Below are 20,577 nucleotides of genomic sequence, written 5' to 3'. Positions count from 1 at the left end.
CAGCATGTAGGTACCTACGTACCAGGACGACCTATACGAATCCGAAACCCACGGCGACGGCGGCTGTATGTACATAGTATGCTCTGTTCAGGGAAACCAGTCTCGCCCGGAAATCCATGGTTCTGTATCGGCAGGTCCCCGATAGGAACGACGAACATACACCCCCCCCCCCCCCCCCGGCCCTCCACCCCTCAAACGGCAGACGAGCACCTCACCAAAGGGCAGAGCTCGGATGCGGGTGCCTGATCAATGTCCCGAAATGCAACCCGATAGCCAGACAACAGCTCCTCCCTCAGGTAGCAAACGGACCCCCCTCGAGCCGGCCGTGTAACGCGAACCTTTTGACGTGGGCCAGCCTCTCCCCAGAGCGACAAGATGCTGTCCCACCCAACACCTGCAGCTCCGGCAGCTTTCTGTTCAAGCCCAAGGTGACACGGGGATACCCCTCTTTCATGCGTTCAGGTTGGGAACTGAATGTATGTTTCGTTGTAAGATTGATAAGACATGCAGCGGATGACGTCAAGAGAGCTCTTGCAGCACATGTTTTGTAGGTGAGCGAGCGAGCGAGTAGTAGTAAGTGTGTGTTTGAGAGCGAGGATGTGGGTCGGTAGGTGTGACGAGGTTGAGATACCACTGCCAAAGCAGAATGGGAATAGCACTCTCTAACCCCCCTGAGTAGTAGACTTAGGCACTCGCCGATCACCCGTTTGGGATGACGCGAACGACTGACGAGGGGGCCTCCGATCCTGCGCCCTCTGGAGCCAACAGCCGAAGCCACTGCCGCTAGCGGTTACGCAAGAACGCAAGGAGGTCTGGGAACCTAGGTACCTAGGTAGGGAGGGAGGGAAATTCTGCCGTTCTGCGTTTGGGTGTGGAGTACCTACATAGGATGGACGTAGGCGTGCCTTGGTGATGGGTGGCATCATCCGGTGCTGCCGGCGGGGGGCTCCGTTATGTCCCGCGTCCAGAAGCGGCCGGGAGGCTGGTGCGTGGCGGCGTCTCAACCTTCCGTGAAGAGACGTGCTATAACTACTATAGGTAGTGTCTACTGTGTACTATAGTCTGTACAGCACCACACCGCGGTGCCTACCCCTGCCGCACCTGCAGGAGCCCTGGCCGTCACTGTGCGGCATGCGGTGCCGAGCTCGTCTCCCTGACATCCCGCCGCGACGACCTCCTGGTCTCGACCGCTCAGCCCTGTGCCGTTGTGTTTAGCTTCCTGCAATAGGAGGCAAACAGGCGTTGCTAGGCCGCCGGGGGAGTGCGCCGGTGCATCCGCGCAAACCTAAAACATGACGCGTTTGACGCCGCCCGCCCAGGAAAGACGATGATGGATCAACCGCATGCTATTTGACGCATCGTCCGTTTTCTCGCCGTCTTCTTTTCTTCATGTTCATCCTGTTTTTTTCTGCCTTTGTTGTCCGTTTTTCTTTTCTATGGCACTGCAGCTGCAACGTACATCGTCTCTCATCTCCGTCGTTGAGCTTGTAAGTCCACCATGGAGGGAGGTTCTCCAAGCGGGTTAGCGCCAATTTAGCTCCCGTTTCCCGTTGTCGCTTTCAAACACCAAGCGCTGCCCCACTTCCCCCATTTGGTAAGCCGTATACTATATAGTAGACCACTTTTGGGGGAACTGGCAGGTTAGAAAAGAAGGAAAAAACCATCTGCCGGCCACAACAAGCAAGCAGTACAAGCAACATACGCACATCGCAACACCATCAACTAGGGCAATGTAACAGGGAGAGCACAAATATATCATGCGATTGATGATGCGGGTACGATGTGATTGCGCGATGTGCGTATGTGTTTGTATTGCTTGTTGTGGCCGGCGCATGGTTTTCCACTTCTTTTCTGAACTGGCTTCGAGGTGTGTTTGGGGGCAGTGCTTGGTGTTTGCAACCAACAACGCAGGGGACGAAGCCATGGAAGCTTCGCGTTCCCCGCCATGATCTGCCGCAGACCCAGGCGTGGCCAGCCCAGCCTGTTCAGCAGCTTGGCTTGCAGAAAAGTGAAACCCAGCCGCCAAAAGCAGCAACACCGCAAACGCATGTCTCGCTCCATGGTCGCGCATGGGGGATGGGGGGGGGGGGGGCCTGAAGCATTGGGGCCGAGTTGCGACGTCCTCTGAATGGTGCGGACTCCGCTCCGCTGTGGGCGCCACATGGATTGGCGGATGGATCAGCTCAGCCACGGCTGCATGAGGAGTCCAAAACGGTTTAGAGCCCAGGAGAGGGGGCCGGGGGGTTGGCGGGAACATGCAGCGGCCATAGTGCCAATCTGGACATGTGAGGGCAGCAAGAAGGCATGGACACTGTGCTGGAGGTTGGCGCTTCGGTACTTCAGCTATGCGCATGTACTGCGTAGACCTAGCCAACCTACCCTGGCCTCAGGCTTTATCGTAGGCTCGGGTGGATTCAAAACCCGGAGGCGTCCCGAGTAGACGGTTGTCATTTTCTGCTTGTCGTGACAGGAGAGGGAAAGAGACTGCGATTGGACGGCCGGCCGCCGAGCCTTGCATGATCCCTGGTCTCTTTGCCTTGTGTTCTGAGAGCTCGCTTTCCTCAGCCTCGGGCGGATGGGCTTCCGTCTCGCCTCGGGGCGGGGGGCTTTGGTGGCCAGGACATATCCAGCCGGAGTGATATGCATGGCAACTGCGCAATTCCAGATAGTCTGTGCAGGGAGCCTTTCCAGCGTGTGCTGGAGGCAACAGTTGCGTGGCCTACATGGACAGGTGGTTACCTACTGTGTAGGTGAAGTGGCAAGATGGCGGATAAGATATCAACATGGACGGAGAAGAAACTGCTGGCGTGGCAAGGCCCCAGCCGAGGCACCTTGCGCAATGCCCTGGGGAATCCATGTGCAGATCCGGGGTCTCAATGCATGCACCTGATGTCGGTACTTCAGAGCCAAAGCTTGGGTCGAAACGTACTGTGTAGGTAATTCGCGGTTGGGGCTCCCCAGGTGACCACGGAAGCATGCCTAGGCGACCTGTGTCGGCCAAGATGGCATCCAACTCGAGATCCCAAGTCATCCCTGGTCAGGGTCGCCCAATGGGAAATTGACGGAGGTGTTTCCGCGGCAGCTTCTCGACCATACAGATACGGTCGGAGATTTCCGAAAAAAAGGAAGAAAAGTGGAAAAAGGAGAAAAAAAAGGAGAAAAAAGAGAGAAAAAAAAGGAGAAAAGAAAAACCGGCCCTTTGAAAGTTCAGGTTGCCGTGCATGAAGATCAACTGCTTTTTGGTGGTGAATCTTGCAACCACCCTCTCTGCTGCAGCAAAGCCCGGTCCCTTGCTGAGGCATGGCGAACCGCGCGGCTCAAGGTTGCTTGCAACAGCTGCCGGCTTTTACCCAGGCATCGATCCGCAATACCTCTGGAGCCCAGGAGACGTAACTGGGCTCTATGTACCTACATCTCCACCGCTTGGCACGCTCAGTTGAAATCTAAGTCTTGACTTCGGGTACACAGCCCGTTGGACCCACTCTCGCGGGATCCAGTTGGGTTTCGTACGAAAGCATCGCGGTCTGCTTTCTGCTTTGGCCCGTTCTCCACGGGGTCAACCGCGCTGGCTGCCTGGTTTTCCGGTGCATACAGGATAAGGTAAGGCACATCAAGGGCTGGATCCGGGCATTTTGCCCTACATAACGGCACCTTGTTTTGTACAAGGGGTTCTCATGAACGTGGGCTTATCAATCAGTCCGGTTCGGCAATGTGGGGCCGTCCGGCAAGAGCCCTGGTTGACGATAACTATAGTAGTTACCGGCTCCACTCGCATTGGCCTGGATATCCTTGTCGCTTTTCGCTTCACCTTCTGAACGAGCTGATCGATCTCTCTCTCTTTCTCTCTCTCTACCTCTCTCTATTTCTCTCTCATGAACCCTACCACGACACGGGAGCATCATGCACGGGCAACCCGAGATTCCCCTTGCTCCGAGAGGGAAAAGTCCGCACGGAAGACGGTGAATGCTGGCCCGACCAGAGGGAATATGTCTGAGCCACAGCCAAAAACAGCAAAGATGGCGCAAACGATCATGCCTGAGATGCCGGCGAGTCTGCAGTTTGCTCCGTGTGTCGAGGCGAACTAGCGCGCAGGAAACGAGCCCGGCATCTCCACCAAGCCTCTCTATGCATGAAAGATGCTGCGGCGTTTGTCAATCCTTGCCTCGTCTGGCCGCATCGGCAGAAGCCTCGACGCCGTCCTCTGCAAGCGGCAGACACATGCACAGAATGCCAACGTTCCAGTTCGGTCCCCCGACGGGAGCTTAGCAGAGGGCGGATGGATACCACGCCGGCCGTCACAATCAGCGTTCCACGGTCTTCAACATTGGAGTCCACGTTGCCTTGATCTTGGCCACCTGGTGCCTTGCGATCTTCTTTGGTGTCACTCGCTACGTTGGGTGCCTTTCCGCACGTTAGAAGGCACACGGCGGCGGTGGACGTATGTTGATGCGAAACCACCCTCAGGTACTAGCTGGGCACCGTCATATGCTGATCTGACCCCCCGAAAACGACCCAACGAGGGAGGGTCCGAAGGGGAGTGACTTGGTGCCAGTCTCATGGCGCTCGTCTCGGGCCGCCTTGGGCCCGTTTAGAGCCACCACCCGCACTGTTGTGTTTGTACGGGAGGGAGTCGAGCCGGGGGGGGGACGGGGGGGGGCAATATCGCAATCCCACCCCCCCCCCCCCGGGATCCTGAGGACGCTCAGGATGGAAAGATAATCTTCTCATTCCTCCAATCTTGCAATTTTTGGCAAAGCGGCATCCGCCAAAACCACCTCATCCTCTCCCAGCACGCCATAACGTCTTGCACGGTTTGGCTTTTTTTTTTTTTTTTTTTGCAGATTTCATGCAGCTTCCCAGGCCGCAGCACTTGTTGATGACCCCGCATACTCCCTCAAACCATTGAACTTGGTTTATTCCTGTTCTGTCCCATCGTCGCTTTTGAGAAAGGGCTGCATGAAGCGCGAGAGCGAGGTGTCCCATGCGCACGATGCTCCCTCTCAGAGCCTGGAAAGCCATGGATGCTCATCCTGATGGAATGGAAACCCGTCCGAGCAGGACCTCGGGTCTCCTCCATCCCTCGTCCCGGGCCATCTTCAGTCGTCGAGCGGCGTATGGCTGCTCTCGAGCTCCACGAAAAGGATGCAGCCAGCCGGGCCGACCGCAGCACAGCGCGCCCAAGGTTCCTCGGACATCATGACGGGGTGTGTTACATGGTGCATTCTGCGTCCGTTTGCCGTTGGAAAGGCGCGTCGCTCAAAACGGACACCCTGCGTTACGGTGGAGGAGGGCGGTTGTTCGGAAGCTGCTTGGGTGGTACTAGACGCAATACCTTGCCTGTCTCTACTCCCGTCTTCCAGAAAACAAAAATGCGTTTCTGTCCTACGAGACGCCTCCACCACCGCCACCACCACCCAAGTCGCTGCCCGTTGCCAACACGAAGCTGCGTAACCCATGGAGCTCGGCTGTGCGAGCTCTTTGCTTGCTTCCTGCCTACCGCTTGGGGAAGCTCCCTTCAGCTAGCGCTGCTTGAGGCCGTTGTGGCTGGTCCGCTCTCTGCTGTGTATCCGCCATTCCAAGACCCAACGCATTGCCGCGAGGCAACCTAACTGCTCTGTGAGGCCTTCATATAGCGTTGAATCTGTGAAACGGGCTGCTAGCTTGTTTGCTCGTATCTGTTTCCTCTTCACCTCTCCCCGCCCGCCATCCTTATTCGTGCCTCCTCTTCCTCCCCCTCCTCCTCCTCTTCCTCCTTCCTCCCTCCCTCACTTCCTCCCCCCCCTTTTTTTCTTCCCCTCGCTCAGCCTTCCATAAGAGCTATCGACACCCGGTTCTTTGAACCCCCACCACCGCGGCGTCTCGCTAAAGTGTACCCCGTGTCTCAGAGCAACTCCTCACCTGCACCTGTCCAGCCGTTGTCTTAGTCGGCACTGCTGAGAAAGCCACTGCCGATCCAGCCCATTATTAGCTACTGGGCTCTCAACAGTCAAACCCCGCTGCTGCGGCCTCCGCTCGCTCCGAGACAAGCTTCAGCAGGACGTTGATATTGACCAAGCGGTAGGCTCAACCGAGACGCTCCTCAACCCTTCCCGGCCGAGACCCGGGTGACCCCGTGATTCTGATGTGCATTCTTCACGCGTCATCCACAGACCGCTCCTTCGTCCATAGTCCCGGGCCTTCACGAGAGTGGCTGGCCGAGAACTGCCGTCGTGCTGACCTTGGTTCTCTGTTGAGCCGGGCGGCTTGCCTCCCTCGGCAAAACGTCAGCTCCTCCCTGGCGTTTCCAGTGCAACGCACACTGTTTACACCTTCAGCTAGCCTCCAATATCCCTGATATTCTGCCCCCCGCCCCGCCCCGCCCCCCCGGCTCCTCCGCCGCCTCCCCCAGAAGTGGTGAGCCTGGTGAGCCTCTCGGCCGCATCCTTTGAGTGATCCTTGCGCCCAGGGATCCTTGTCCTAGGTCCGGACGTCGCCAGACGGCATCGACCTTTGGACTCCTACAAAGTGTAGGGGGCGCCCTCCACGACAACAAGGCCGACTTAAGGTTACTCATCATCAACACCCTCCTCCTCCCCGACACCCCGCCGCAATCCCTCCCTCGCCATTTTGACAGAAACGACGAAAGAAAATCGCGGCGACTGGACCCTTCCCTGAGAAATCACCTCGAATGGTTAGTCCTCTTCCTGCTGCTGCTACTGCTCCTCCTCCTCCTCCTCCTCCCTCCCTCTCTCTCGGATGTCTCGTAGCCTCTCAAGAAGACAAAGAAGACTGACTGCAGGGGCCCGCCATCAGGTCCACATTTCCTGCCACTATTCCTAGTTCCTGGGAGGCCCCTCGTCTCCCGCCGTCTTGCCCACTCAGCATTGGGTGAAGAAACAGGCCGGCTTGGTCGCATCCCCTGTCCGTTCCGCCGTCGGCTGTCTTTGTCGTTCCTCTCCCACGGCGACAGACCCCATTTCTGCTCAGTACAGCCCCCGTCTTGGTGACGCAGCCCAGAGACACCATTCACCATTCACAAACCGTCCCGGGGTTCCTGGGTCGTATACGCCACTACGCCATCTACTCCACCCGCCGACTTCGCGCAGCCCCTGAGCTCTCCAGCTGAACGCTTCCCGTTCGACCGGCCGTCTTTCATCCCTCTCTCGTTCTCCCCGTTGTGCTGTGAGTCGAAAGGGCTCTCGGCGCTCCAAACTTGAGGCAGCTACGGACGGAGAAAGACAATAGCAAAGCACCCTGCCCCGGCCTTTGGTTTGATCGGCGCTTGCTAGCTAGGCTGTCATCAGCCCTTGGATCTTCCCGGAAACCCCCGTGTCCCAGCATATCCCACGCGCCACCGCGGCTTCCATCTTTGCCTTTCTCGTCCCTCCTCTGTGATATATCATCAGAGTTCCCTCCCGGGACCTTGACCGACTCGTTCGGTTTTTGTTTTCCTCCCTCAACGCTCAACGGAGACCTTTGATGATCAAAGTGTCTCTGTCTCGTCATCCAGCCCTACCGCTAGCCCCGTTTCCCGGGGGCAACATCACCATGTCCCCTGGAGGCATTGCTGCCGGTCCCCGAGGCTTTTATGGGGAACATTCCCGCGTCTGGGAAGAAACAGGACGTTTTGTGGAGCCCACGCAAAACGTCATCGACCTCATGAACGTCGAAAGAAATGGCCCGCCGATGGTATGTGCAGAGCCTTGGTTTCGTCTTGAATCTTGCCGGCTTGATCTAACGTCGACAGACCGTCTCGCGGGCCCTGAGGGAGTACTGCAACATCGACTTCTCGAGCTTCTTCTTGGCCGTCCACCTGGGCCGCGGCGAATTTGCCTACTTCGCAGGGCCCTCGCCCATGTCCGAGGACGATATCGGCCAAGTGTTCCGCCGGGACAGGTTCCTGCGTTTTCAGGGACGGGACTCGAGTAAGCCTTGCGAACGCATCTGGTCGCGGCTTGATCTCAATCACCACTGACTCCTCCGTAATCCAACAACCGCAGGTGTCAACAGCCCCGCTCAGGCCCGCGGCGAGGACTATGTTCTCGACGATGCGGCATCTCGAGAATCTCGCCGGCGGAAGCGGCTGCGGAGAGCCGTCAGGCAGCGCCACCCCATGGACGTTGATGCTCCCGCCGTCGTGGTTCCTTCCAAGAGGTTTTTTGAGATTGGCGACTCGGATGCCGTCCTGAACTTTTACGAGGCCAGCTTCAAAAACATCCAGCAGACGGCCTGCAAGGAGATCGCAAAGGCGTTCATCAAAGTCATCTGTCCCAAGAAGCAGGCCGTCCATCCGTACACCCAGGGCTGGGAGAAGCGTCCCGACTGGTGGCCTGAGCCCAAGGCCGACGAGAGGGCCCGCCATATCGAGCCGGACCATCAGCTGAAAAAGGGTGCGTGCCTCCATTGTTCCTCGCTCGCCAGGTCACCGAGGTCCATCTGACAGAAGAGCAGAGCGCATCTACGTCCTGAAGCACATCCTGCGGCTGATTGTCAACCCCGAGGAGCTGCGCCCGGCGAGCATCCGCAAGCTGGGCAAAATCACCGTGGCCAAGCTCGAGACGGCCGCCATGGAAGCGCTCTCGGCCTGGTTTTCCGACCCTAGAAAGCCCCAGAACGCCAGAAAGCGGCCCCTCGTGAAGGAGCTTTTCAGGGTCGCCAAGATGGAGGAGAGGTACAAGATGGGAGAGATTGGTCGGTGGCCCGGATCCTGCTCGAGCGCCTTTCTTGGGCCCCAGACGGGAAAATAAGGGAAACTAACATGGCGTCGCAGACGAGACGACCCGAGTCTTCGTTACCGCCGACGACATCGCAAAGGACTATTGCATGGACGACGACGACGACGATGACGATGATGAGGGGTCCATGGCCAACACCGACAGCACGCGCACCGGCTCGATAGCCTCGACCGACGTGTCTCCTCAGGCCGCTGCCGTGCCGATCCTCCCGCCTCTCCCCGGCAACAACATCAGCACCCTCTCGGCACAGTTCCAAGGGGCGAGCTTCTTCCACGAGATGCCCGTGCGCGCGCACCAGTACGACGCTTCCATGCTGTCGTCGGACCTGGCCGCCGCCAATCAGTATCACGCGTACGCCGAGGGCCTGCCGGCTCACCACCAGGCCGGGGCCGCGATGCAGCCCCCACCACAGTCGGGCCCCCTCCAGCTGCACGGCATGCTCGCCGAGGCCGGCCCGCACGATGTCCACCACCCCGGCCACCCGGATCCCGGCCGACGCCCGTCGTTGTTCAACGCGGCGCCGAGCGAGTTCGCCGCCACCGCCGCCGCCGCCGCCGCGCCGCCCTCGTCGACCGTCGCCACGGCCGGCATGTACAGCGCCCACTGGCCTCAGTCGTCCTCGCCGCAGACCTCGCCGAGTACCGCGACGTCGACGATGACGACGACGACGACAACGACGACGACGAATGCGGAGGAACCGCCGCACGCCTCGATGTTTTACTACGCCCCGGTCGCCGGCCACCCTCGTGAGCAGCCGCAGCATCCTCACCAGAAGGCTGGCAACCTCCTCTCGCCGGTCCCGCACTACGCCGCCGAGTTCGAGGCGCACGCTCAGCATCAGCAACAGCAGCAACAGCAGCAACATCAGCAACATCATCAGCAGCAGCAGCAGCCGCCGGAGTCGGTAATTTTCCGAGGGGGGAACATCCACCTGGTGATGCAGGCGGCGGCTCATCAAGCCTCTTCGCTGGCGGTGGCTGGCGGATAAGGAGGCGGGGAAGATGTGCAGAAGAATGTGGCCAGGGTGCTTGAGCCTTCTTTTGTTTCTTTCTTGGGTGGTTATTGGTCCTCTCTGCCTTTTTTTATTTCGTTTCCTTTCCTGGCTTTGTTTTGTTGGCTTCTTTGGCCAAAAGCTTATGGCTCGGGCTCGAGACTGGAAAAAAAAACGATACAGCGGTAGCACCGACGGGGTTTCCTTGGGTGGTCTACCTCGTTTTCTTTTTTTTTTTTTTCTTTTTTCTTTTTTTTTTTAGATTTTCTTGTCCTGATGCTGCGCGTCGCATTTGCTTGGTTTCTCCTGGTCCTTTGTCGTTATGTTTCTGTCTTTCTCTTTCTCTCCATCTATGGCTTACTCTCACACTCTCCTTTTCTGGAAAGGCTCGTTGTTGACTGCTGCTGGGTGGGTTGGCTTGCGTGTTATGAGCATCTTGTCTCGGGAGACTGTGTCATCTGGCTCTCGGATGCTGGTTGGGTGGTCATGATTTTGGGAAGAAGGATAATGTCGCCTGGCCGGCAGACTACCTATTTCAGAGTTATGGTTGGGCACCTTGCTTGTTGCTTTATGGCTGGCTTGTTGGGTTCATTGGTGCGGGTGTCCTCTGGAGGCAATGATGGTTTTCTCTGGTGTTTTATTTCCCTGGTGGTGGGAGACTCATTTGGGCTCTTGGGTTGTTTCCGTCGTCTTTCCTCGGACATGATGTCGCGTCTCTGAATAAGACTGAACCTTTTGGTGGTTTCCTCGAGACTTGGCCATCCGCTCAGAGTCAGAGTCTGATGTTTGCGTGACACTTGGTGGTTTGGGGCGCCATGGGAACGGATTGCTTCCGCCTGATGGAAGCAAGGTCTTGGAAACATCGAGGGCATCGCTGCGAACTACCTAGAACCACACGGCGTTCCCTTGTCTTCTCATTGCACTGTCGTACTCTGCCCGCTAGCTACCCAATCAAGATTTTCCGTAGACATAGCGATATCCCAACTTGTTCACATGTCCTCCGGAGGAGAGATTACATGATCAAGGATTTGGGTACGGACAGGCTTTCACTCTCTCTCCGCTACCCACAAACGGTGAAGATGGCGGTAAACAACACGATAGAACCACGGAATCATGGAGGGCATTCGCAGGGCTGTGTTGGTAGTGGTGCCATTCCCGGGTTGGTTTCTCTGCAAAGCCAGCCAGCCAGGCTGGGAGCCTGGGGGTGCGGCGTGTGAGGTACGACGAAGCCGCAGTGGCGGGCTATTGCTCCGGCTAGCTCCAGAGCAAATGGGCCGAGAGTTCCTTTGTCTCTCCCCCCTGGAAGGAGTCGAGATGCTCGGCGATGGTGATCAACCTCCGAAGCCCGAGGTACGGCTGAGCGAGGAGCGTCATTTTCCTAGCCGGGACGGGGGAGCCACAAATGTCGACGACAAGGTACCGTTCCTTCTCGCTCCGCCCTTCCTCGCGTCGCGTTCAGCACCTGTGCCATTCTGCCAACGCCCCTCTGCGTCCCGAGATCGAGGTAGGTAGGTACCTGGGCAGGTAGCTGGCACGAGCGGCGGGTCGTCGATGGATGGCTGCCCGGTCCTTGATTGATGCTGTGCTTTATTCACCTCCTGCAAGTACCCGTCCCCCCCCCCCCCCCCCCTCTCCGGGGGTGAGAAAAGGATGTGGTGACGAATCATCTTGATAGACCACACCAACTACCTTGCCTTTGGAGATGGACCGTCCTGTCGCCTCGCTGCCATCGCGTGCTCGCATGTGATGGGTGCCGATGTGATGGGAGCAAACTCACCCTGGCCGCCTGCCTCCGCTCCTGGGCCGGAAGGGCAGGATGCCCTGCCACTCAGTTCTCAGATTCTCGATGGGTTCGAAAAGTCAGGAGTGAGATGGGGCTTGGAAAGGGTTATAGGGAGGTGACTGATCAAAAAAAAGGAACCCCGGGTGCTGGCGATAGCTGGAGATTTGGGGGTTGACAGGTTCCTGACCGACAGCAGCCCCATCGTTTCCCTTTTTTTTTCTCTCCTTTTTTGTCTGTCTCCTTTTTTTCTCTTCCCTTTTCTTCTCTCTCCTTGTTTTCTCTCTTTATTCCTCTTCTCTCTTTCTCTGTCTCTCGCCCTCGTTTAACCCTCTCTTGACTGTTTTTCCTATATCCTTGCCGCAAGCTGCCCTCGTCCATCTACCAAGCGGCTTCCAGAACACAGACGGAGGGCCCTCACCCGTAGAGCTCCGAGCATCGCCGCTTTCCACCAGCAGCATCCCGCGTTCGTTAGACTGCTGGACGATTCCGAATGCACGCGGAGGATTGCTCGGGTCGAGGAGACTCGACCTGCTGCTTCTGCTGTCGGTGTCCGAGAGTCGCCACGATTTGGGAAACACAAGCACCGAAGGCCAGGCTGTGGTGGGACAGACGGAGGAATCAGGGAATTGGCGATAAACAAGCAACCTCTCCTGACCACCTGACAGGGACTGAGCCTTCTTTTGGCACTGGGGGGGGGGGGGGGGGGGCGTGCACGCAACGTTTTCACCTCGAGGCCGGAGGAGAGGTGACGTGCCGTCGCCGGGGCCGAGGAGTACCTCGTACCCCTCGTAAGTACATGGTTCATGATGTATAGCCCAGTCCCATGCGCTGAGCGTCATCAACACCATTTGCCCCTTACCAAAACAGAAAAGAAAAGAAAAAAAAAAAAAAAAAAGAACGGAGCTATGCATTTCTCTGTTTTCAAGTCGAGAAATGACGCCAATGCCTATAATGAGATTCGCGCCACCCTCCTCCTCCAAATCCACTACCGTTCCCCTCTGCTTCACTCCCCCTTCACTTCCCGGGCCGACGTTAGCTCTTCGTCGTCTGTACCCATTATCGGGCTTGATGATGTCTCGGGCTGAAAAGAGACCCAACAGGTGTCGGCCCGAGGGCGGCGATGCGGGGCGTTCTGGGATTGTGGCATGGCATGGCATGCATGAGCTTTCTCGACGCCGTCAACGACAGGGGGGGGGCTCTCTGGAAGAGGCGTCCCAAGCATAGATTCCGTCGTTGCCCCGAACAAAAGAACATACAACACCTGTAGTTCTCAAAGAGACCCGATTCCCACGAGGCACCGCAGCACTGGAATTTTTTTCCAGCGGCATCAAAATGCGTAGGGCCTGGGCGCCTTGGTCAAAGTCATCAGGGGGGCATGTCACCGTCCTCGCCAAGTACATACGGCTTTTGGGGGGGCTGTGATGGCTGACTTGGGCAACCCATTGAACAATTGTCTCCAGGCTCCAGGCCTTGACCCCTTTCTCTATCCTTCTTTTTTACTCTCATTTTCTTTTTCTGGTTTTCTTTTCTTGTTCGTTCTCTGATGGCTTACACAGGGCGGGGAGGCCAGGAAGGCAGAGAAGATACATATTACGCCGTGGAACTGGTGATGCCCTTCGGGATTGGGAGTTTTGCGCCCGCTCATCCCCCTCGACATCTCTCCGTTTGCGGCATATGAAGCCCTGAGCGTCCGGTGGCCCGAAGCATACAGCACGCTATTGTTTTCCGCTCGAGGCGACGGCGGCGGCGGCGGCGGCGGCGTCATCGTCGTCTGCTGGCTCGTGACTACCGCCGCGGCTGCTCTGACGACTGGCTCCGCCGGCCTGTTCGGTATCCCTGCTGACCTCTTGATGATCGGGCTCGTCATCCGGGTTGGTCGCACCCTCTACGCCGTCGTCGCTGTCTTCCTCTCCATCTCCCTCCGGCACATCTTCATCATCGTCCTCCTCGTGCTCGTCCGCCTCACTCTCACCGTCACGCTCGCCCTCGCCCTCGCTCTCGCCCTCGCTCTCGCTCTCGCTATCACTATCGTCGCTCCCCCTGCGCCTCTTCTTGCCCTTCTTCCCTTTCCCGTGGCCCAGCAGATCCAATCCGCCCTCGCCCTTCCTGACAAACACGTAGCTCCTCGCCGGCCTCTCCTCGCCCTTCCACGCGCTCTTGGAGACCTCCCCCTTGCGGTTCCGCACCACGCCCAGCGTCCTCGCGTGCGCGTACCCGGGGTACGCCGACGCAACGAACCGGAAGCTCGTCTCGACCTGCAGGCCGGCGTGGCGGGCCAGGTCGCGGACGTTCCACAGGGTGTAGGGCTCGCCCTCGAAGAGGGTGACGACGATGGCGGCGGTCGGGTCCGGGGACAGCGAGCGCTGGGCGGAGCGGAAGAAGTCGACGAGCAGCTCCTGGTTGTAGCGGACCTGGCGGTTGACGTCGGTGGACTTGCCGCCCGTGTGGGGAAAGTTGAAGAAGATGCGCTTCATGGCGCCGCGGGGGGGCCCGGAGGCGGAGGGTTTGCCGTGGGGCGGCTTGGTGGTGAAGGCGGGGAGCTTGCGGGCGTCGACGCCGTAGAGGACGCGGCAGCCGAGGGACTGCTCGATCTGGGCGATGTTGGACGAGACGTGGGGGTACTTGGCCGACAGCTCGGCAACGTCTTTCTCGAGGACGGTGGCGGTCACGTTGGTGCACTTGTGGTGGGTGACGAGCGAGGCGGCGAAGGAGAGGTCGCCCTCGCCAACGAGAAGAATGGCATCGGTCGGGGAGAAGGGGAGGATGGGTTTTTGGTGCTGCTGGTGCTGCTGGTGCTGCTGGTGCTGCTGCGGGCGGCCATGCTGGGAGGGTTTGCTGTCGGAGGGCTTCGAGGTGGAGGAAGGGCCCGTCTTTTGCTTCTTCGCAGCAGGCGCGCCGGCCGCATGTTTTTGATGCTGCTGTTGGTGTTGGTGTTTTTGCTGCTTGACCGCCTTGGCGGCGTGCTGCAGCCGACCCCGCCGCTTGGCCATGGGGAGGAGGTAGTAGGGCTCTAGAGGGCTTGGTGCTTGGGTGAGGGAGGCTTTGAGGGTTGAGTCGGTGGGATCGGCGCTGTCGGGGTTGTCGGGAGGCTCGGAGCCGGTGGCGACGGGGCCAATCGTCGGCCTTTCGGAGACCGCGAAACCTGGACGGACAGGCCGGCGGGTCGGCCGGCAAGTCGACGTGGACAGGGCGAGAGGGAGAGAGAAAGCGAGAGAGAGAGCAGAAAGAGCCTGGTCAACCGTCGAAGCACCGAATGGAACCGAACCGGACCCGACCGACGGGACCTAGACGTTGCAAACAAAGGGAACCTGGTAGGTGCTGTGTACACGGGAATGCCACAGCGCTACATGGCGAGGTAGGTAGGTACCCACGTATACGCAGTACGCAGTATTCCTGTAAAGTCAAGGTTCCATGCCCGAAAGATGGGGTTTGCAGCATCAGCAGCAGCAGCAGCAGCGGCAGCGACAGCGGCAGCGGCAGCGCGCCTCGCCCATTGGAAGTTTTTTTGGTGCTGGCGCCCCACTTTTAGCTCCCGCTGTTGCTCGGCTGCTGCCGTTCAGGCCGGCGGGGCCTTCCAACAGGCGACCCCTGCCTGGGACCACGCCAAGCCGGCTCCAGATGGACGGGGATATGCTGCGTTGTGATTGGCCATGGCCTCTTTGACGAACCTTGACAACACAGCATGGCCAGACACGCACGACATTTCATAACGGCAGCGCCATGCATCCACACATGCTCACCCGCACGGCCCTGCTGCCACGGCTCGTGACAACCGTCGTGGATGTCAAGCATTGGTGACAGCTGGAGCTACGAGGCTTGCGGCATCGGACTTTTGACCTTGCTCCTGGTCTCCTCGCCGGCCCTGGGCCGGGGTCTGCCAGAGATGAACGAGGTGGACCTCGCATCATTTCTGGAACATCCCTCTCTCATCGTCAGCCTGCCTTGGTGCCGTGCTTCCTTGTGCTCGGGGTTATTCGCGCGGACGGGTGCCCTGGATGCAAGGCAAACCAATGCTCTTGGGTTGACCGAGTACATACACATCTACCTACCTGCGCATCCATCTCTCCGCGGTCGTGTGCTCAGGTTCCCAGGGCTCTCGAGCCGTAGGTGTCGTGGGAACAGACGCGGCAGCCGACGCGCCTTGCGACCTAGCCGTGTCACGAAAGATGAGGAGAGGAAAAAAAAAAATATCGCCTTCCATTTGACGGTAACTAGGTAGCTACCTAAAGGAGAACACAGGTTGGCCCGTCATTGGGGACGACCGAAACGGCTGCTGCTCTCGACGGGACGATGTTGTTTCTCTGCGTAAAGAAAAGATGCTGCTTGGTCTTGGTCTTGCCTTGCAGTGCTTCTTATGTACTGCCTATAGGTACACAGCACCGCTCGTCGCCCGTCGTCGCCCGTCACGGTCCGTCAGTCCGCCAACGCCCACTGAACCATCTCTCCTGCGAAGAAGAACGGATGAGGCCCGGACAACGCATGGGGCTGTCCTGATTGGGAAGGAACCTGAACATCCTGATTGGCCCCCTGACTCGGTCAAGCCTCAGTGGGGCCAGGTTGGTGCTACGTGTGGGCCAGGGTGGGGCGTACCAGGGAGTTTCTGATTGGTTAACACGGTTCCGGCCGCTGGGGCTGGTGGAAAAGCAGAACCAAGCACACGGCGGCCCGGGGGGGGGGGGGGGGGGGGGGGGAGAGAAAGGCAAAGGCGGCTCTGGCCTGGCTTCTTACTCCGGATTGTGTGTGGTTTGGACCATACGGCAGGAAGGCGTGCTGTCCAAAGTGAGCCCCGGGCCTGTGTACTAGCTATCACTGCCTGACCTCACGTCCCCATTCTTCACCTCCATTCATCGACTGCCAGGTTCTGCATCCGGCCATTGTCGAGCGCTGCCAGGTCGCCGACAATAGGGCAATGGTCCGACGCCCATTTGCGTTTCTGCCGTGGCCATTGTTGAACCTGCCACTCGTCTTCTTTTCTTCCCCTTCATCTCACCCATAATACCACGCCTGGCCTTCTTTTTTCATCCTGTATCCTTTTCTCTCCCCCGTCATCACGCCTTTGGCTCCTTCGCCTTCTTCTTCTTTTTCTCAATCGCCTTCTCTCATCTCTGCATCAGCCCGCTGAGCCCGTCTTGTTCCTCTCGGCGCTCGGCATCAAGCTTTTTTTCCCCCTTCCCTTTCTCACCAACAACAACAACAGCCTCTTCATCTACATTTGGCTCGGCCAGCCCCGGGAAACCCCCTTCTCCATCGCCGACCGCCGCTGGGAAGAGCCTTTGCTGCGTTGTTGGCCCTCTTCTTTTCCCGATTCGTTTTCTTGATTCCCTGTCTACCCGACCCGCCTTCAGCCGTTTGGTTTGGCACATGCGGCAGAGACCTGCCTCGTCAACGCTTCATCATCATTCGTCTGCTGCTGCTGCTGCTGCTGCCGCTGCTACTGCTGCCGCTGCTACTGCTGCTACGCGCTGCCAGCGGACGCCTCTCTGCCATCCCCTTCATCACCGCGCTCATACAGCCCATCACAAGGTCTCACCACCATGAGCCAACCCAGCAACACCCCCAACGACGTCGCCGACATGGATGACGCCATGTCGGTCGATGCTCCCGTCGCCGCCCAACCGGCGCCTCCTACCCGAGGCGCCAGCGGCCGAGGCAGAGGACGCGGTCGCTGGCCTCGCTCCAGAGCCAACCGCGTCACCAAGCCTCCCACAAAAGGCGGCCCCGGTCGTGGTCGCCGCCACAAGGTCTACGAGTCGTCCAGGCTCCAGGCCGCTCACGAGCGCTGCCAAGAGCTCAAGCAGGCCTACGCCGCCGTTGCCAAGCTGGTCAAGCCGGTCGTCCAGGAGATCGCCGACCGCTCCATCAACGAGCTCCTCGAGAACCCCGAGATGCACAAGCAGGTCCCGGAGTACCAAGACGTCATGTCCTTCCTTCGGAAGCGCCGCGACGACGCCATTGAAACGTGCAACCGCCGCCTCGAGCACGGGCTCGCTATGGCCGAGCACGTCTGGAAGGCCCAGCAGCAAAAGGTTCACGATGAGTACACGGTAAGACGTGCGCCTGGCCTTTTGCTGCTTTCGTGCTCCGCTGACCGTGATGCCGCCCCGCAGACCAAGCTCGCCGAGATGTGCGAGGACAGGTACGGCCAGCTTCTCTTGCAGCTCGACATCCTCGAGTACCTCCACGACAACAACTTGCCCGTCGACGTAAGCCTGTTGCTTTTCTCGTCTTGTGGTTCGCGCTCGCTGACGTTCCGCTCTCCAGCTGCCCGCCCCTGCCGACGACAGGTATCTCTTCAAGGAGATTTCCCAGGAAGACGCCGACCTCCAGGGCGCCTTCGACCACCGCGCCGAGCACCAGGACATGTCCATCATGGACCTCATGGTCAAGCCCCAGACCCTGCCCCTGGAGGACAAGGAGGCGGCCGATGACGAGCCCGCCGCCAAGGGGGCCCGCGCCAAGGCATCTTCGGCGGTCGGCCGCATGCCTCGCCATCCCGCCGGGCTCCTCGGCGCGGCCGAGGACATCGCCGATCGCGCCGCCACCCCCATGGGCTCCGAGTCGGCCGAGCCCGAAGCCGACGGCCCGGAGCCCCCGCTTCCCCGCGGCGCGGGGGATCCGGATCAGTTCGGGGTGCGTCTCGTGTACAGGAAGGGCACCAAAAACGACATCCCTAACAACCGTGTCATGGTGCCCAACCTGTTCGAGTGGGATGACCTCGACATCGGCTTCCGCGACTCGACCAACTGCACCAACAAGGGCGCCACCAAGCAGCGCCGCGGCAAGTACCTGAACAAGCCCGGCACCAACTACCTGTTTGTCGACCGCCGGGTCGGCATCTGGGACTCCACCCTGGCCGCCGGCGAGCTGGACGAGGAGCTGGTCAAGAAGTACCGGCTGCACCCCACCTACGGCCTCGTCGTGCCCGAATCCATCAACGAGTGGGAGCCTCCCAAGCCGGCGCCCTCGGGCCTCAAGCCCGTCGTCTTCGTCCCTCCCCACGGCGACCCCATCCACACCTCGCGCACCGTGGCCCCGGCCCTTCTTGATAGAGACGTCGACAACGTCCAACGCCGCATGGAGCTGTCCCGCCTCGTCCGCACCGTTTGCGAAGGCGAGGACATCCCGCTGTCCGACATCTCACCCGACAAGGACGCGCTCGAGGCCCGCCGCGACGAGGTGCTGCGTTCTCGCAACATCGACCCCGCTCAGCTCACCCAGGCTTCTTCCCGGCCCGAGCCGTCATCGCCGACCCCGCAGCCGGCCGCGGACGACACCATCGAAGCCGTCGATGCCGGCGCCGCGGCCGCCCCTGTCCCCGACGACCCCGCCACGTTTGATCTGTTCGTTGACGAGGCCATCGCCGCGGCCGATGCCATCGAGGCAGAAGAGGAGGCCATCGCACGCGCCGCCTCGGCGAAGCGCACCCCGTCGCGGCCCTACGACGCCATCCGCGACGTCTTCACCGACACGCGGCCCAGCCGTCAGCCATCTCCCCCGGCCGCTCAGGACGTGCCGGTCGTTGTTGCCGACACCACCAATCTCTCGAGGCTCGCCGACACGGCCCTGCAGCTGCACATGGCCCCGCCTCCGCCTCCACCCGCGCCCGCGCCCGCGCCCGTTCCTGTGCCTGTCGGTCGGGAGCAGCCCATCGTCGACAAGCCGGCTCACTACGATCGCTTGCCGTCGTTGCCGCCCCAGCCGATGGCTCAGAAGCCTGTCGTCGAGGAGCCGCATCGCTACGACCAGTACCCGCCTCTCCCACCCCACCATGCTCCCGCCGAGCTGCCGCCCTACGGCCCGGCGCCGCAGTCCAACGGGGTGGGGCGGGTCCCCGAATACGGGCAGCCGCGCGCGGAATGCTTCCAGCCTTCCGAGTACCACCATCACCAGCAGGAGCCGGCTCACCTCCCCCATCCGGAGCCACCCCGGCCGCCCATCGAGCCGCCTCGCGCGGTGCCGGTGGAGCCCCATCGGCCCAACGATTTCCTCCGCACCGCGCTCAACCCGCCCCCGATGCCTCCGGCGCCTTACATGCCACACGTTCAGGAATACCCCGGCGTGTCCCTCCCTCCGGCGCCCGCTCCGCCCATGCCGAACCAGGCTCCTCCCACGATCGGCCGGACTCCCTTCTCGAGCACGGCAACCACCAAGGCCCTCCCGGCCTTGCGCCCCGTGCGCAACCTGCTGAATGATCAGCCGCCGCCGCCGCCGCCACCGGCCGCGTATCCGGAGCCGCAGCTGAGCCCGGCCGTGCATCACGCCAACCTGGTGTCGCCGACCAACAGCGGCGGCTACTACCCGCCTCCGACCACCCGCCCGTACCAGAACGGCTACCCGCTGCAAGAGCCAGCCCAGCCGCATCCTCAGCACCAGCACCCGCCGATGGGAGCCCCGATGCATCCACCGCCGCCGCTTTCCCTGGCGCCCATCGCCCCATCTTCTCTCCGCCCGGTAAGCCCTCCGCCGCAGCCGGCCTTCCACCAACCGCCTCCCTTCGGTCCGCCGCCGCAGGGACCTCCGGTGGGCGCCATCCCGCCTCCAGCTCACTACCCGGGCGTGCAGCAACCCCTCGCCCCCGCCCCCGTGCCGAGCGCGCGTTCTCGCCCCGGCAGCTCCTCGGCCCCCAACACCCAATCCTCCTCCAAGTACCGCAAGCTTGAGCCCGCGCCGACCCCGCCCCATCGCCTGTCGTACCAAGGCAGCAACCAGGAGCTGCGCACCGTCCAGTTCGACTACCGCGAAGCCATCAAGGACTACACGCCCATCGAGGCCCCGCCTCGCCACGGCCCGACCCAAATCCGCGGTTGGACCCATAACAACATCCGCAGGACCGCTCGGCCTTCGGCCACCTCGCCCACCACCCGCGAACCCCCCACGGCCAACCCTCACCCCGCTTCCGGTACCAACATGGACGAGCCGTCTGCTTAGAAATCAGGCGGGAAAGGCGATGCCGCACGCAAGAGCGGCGGCTGGAAGCGACTGCGCGACGACGATGAGCAAGGCCCGCGAGCCAAGAAGCCCAGGCTCGAGGGTCCTCGTTCTACGGATGCGGCCATCACCGGCCCCGGCTCCCCATCCAAGCTCGCGGG

The 20,577-nt window shown here is 60.4% G+C and overlaps 3 protein-coding genes across 3 annotated transcripts; 2 read left to right on the top strand and 1 right to left on the bottom strand.

The window, feature by feature from the left end:
• Window positions 1–7,458: 7,458 nt before the first annotated feature.
• VTJ83DRAFT_2511 (uncharacterized protein) lies at window positions 7,459–9,702 on the top strand (the record flags this gene model as incomplete). The annotated part of the gene is made up of 5 exons (XM_071008790.1): window positions 7,459–7,668; window positions 7,727–7,904; window positions 7,980–8,369; window positions 8,431–8,670; window positions 8,750–9,702. 5 exons carry the CDS (start codon window positions 7,459–7,461, stop codon window positions 9,700–9,702), a joined length of 1,971 nt encoding a protein of 656 aa, XP_070869051.1.
• A 3,501-nt stretch (window positions 9,703–13,203) lies between these two features.
• On the bottom strand, window positions 13,204–14,478 carry VTJ83DRAFT_2510 (uncharacterized protein; the record flags this gene model as incomplete). Its single annotated transcript, XM_071008789.1, has 1 exon — window positions 13,204–14,478. The coding sequence occupies one exon, from the start codon at window positions 14,476–14,478 to the stop codon at window positions 13,204–13,206; it is 1,275 nt and encodes a 424-aa protein (XP_070869050.1).
• Window positions 14,479–17,022: 2,544 nt separating this feature from the next.
• VTJ83DRAFT_2509 (uncharacterized protein) lies at window positions 17,023–20,416 on the top strand (the record flags this gene model as incomplete). The annotated part of the gene is made up of 3 exons (XM_071008787.1): window positions 17,023–17,532; window positions 17,596–17,691; window positions 17,750–20,416. The coding sequence occupies 3 exons, from the start codon at window positions 17,023–17,025 to the stop codon at window positions 20,414–20,416; spliced, it is 3,273 nt and encodes a 1,090-aa protein (XP_070869049.1).
• Window positions 20,417–20,577: the final 161 nt, after the last annotated feature.

The sequence above is a fragment of the Remersonia thermophila genome, chromosome 2, assembly GCF_042764415.1.
Source record: "Remersonia thermophila strain ATCC 22073 chromosome 2, whole genome shotgun sequence".
In the NCBI taxonomy this organism is placed as follows: domain Eukaryota; kingdom Fungi; phylum Ascomycota; class Sordariomycetes; order Sordariales; family Chaetomiaceae; genus Remersonia; species Remersonia thermophila.
This window is presented reverse-complemented; position numbering and strand designations above follow the sequence as displayed.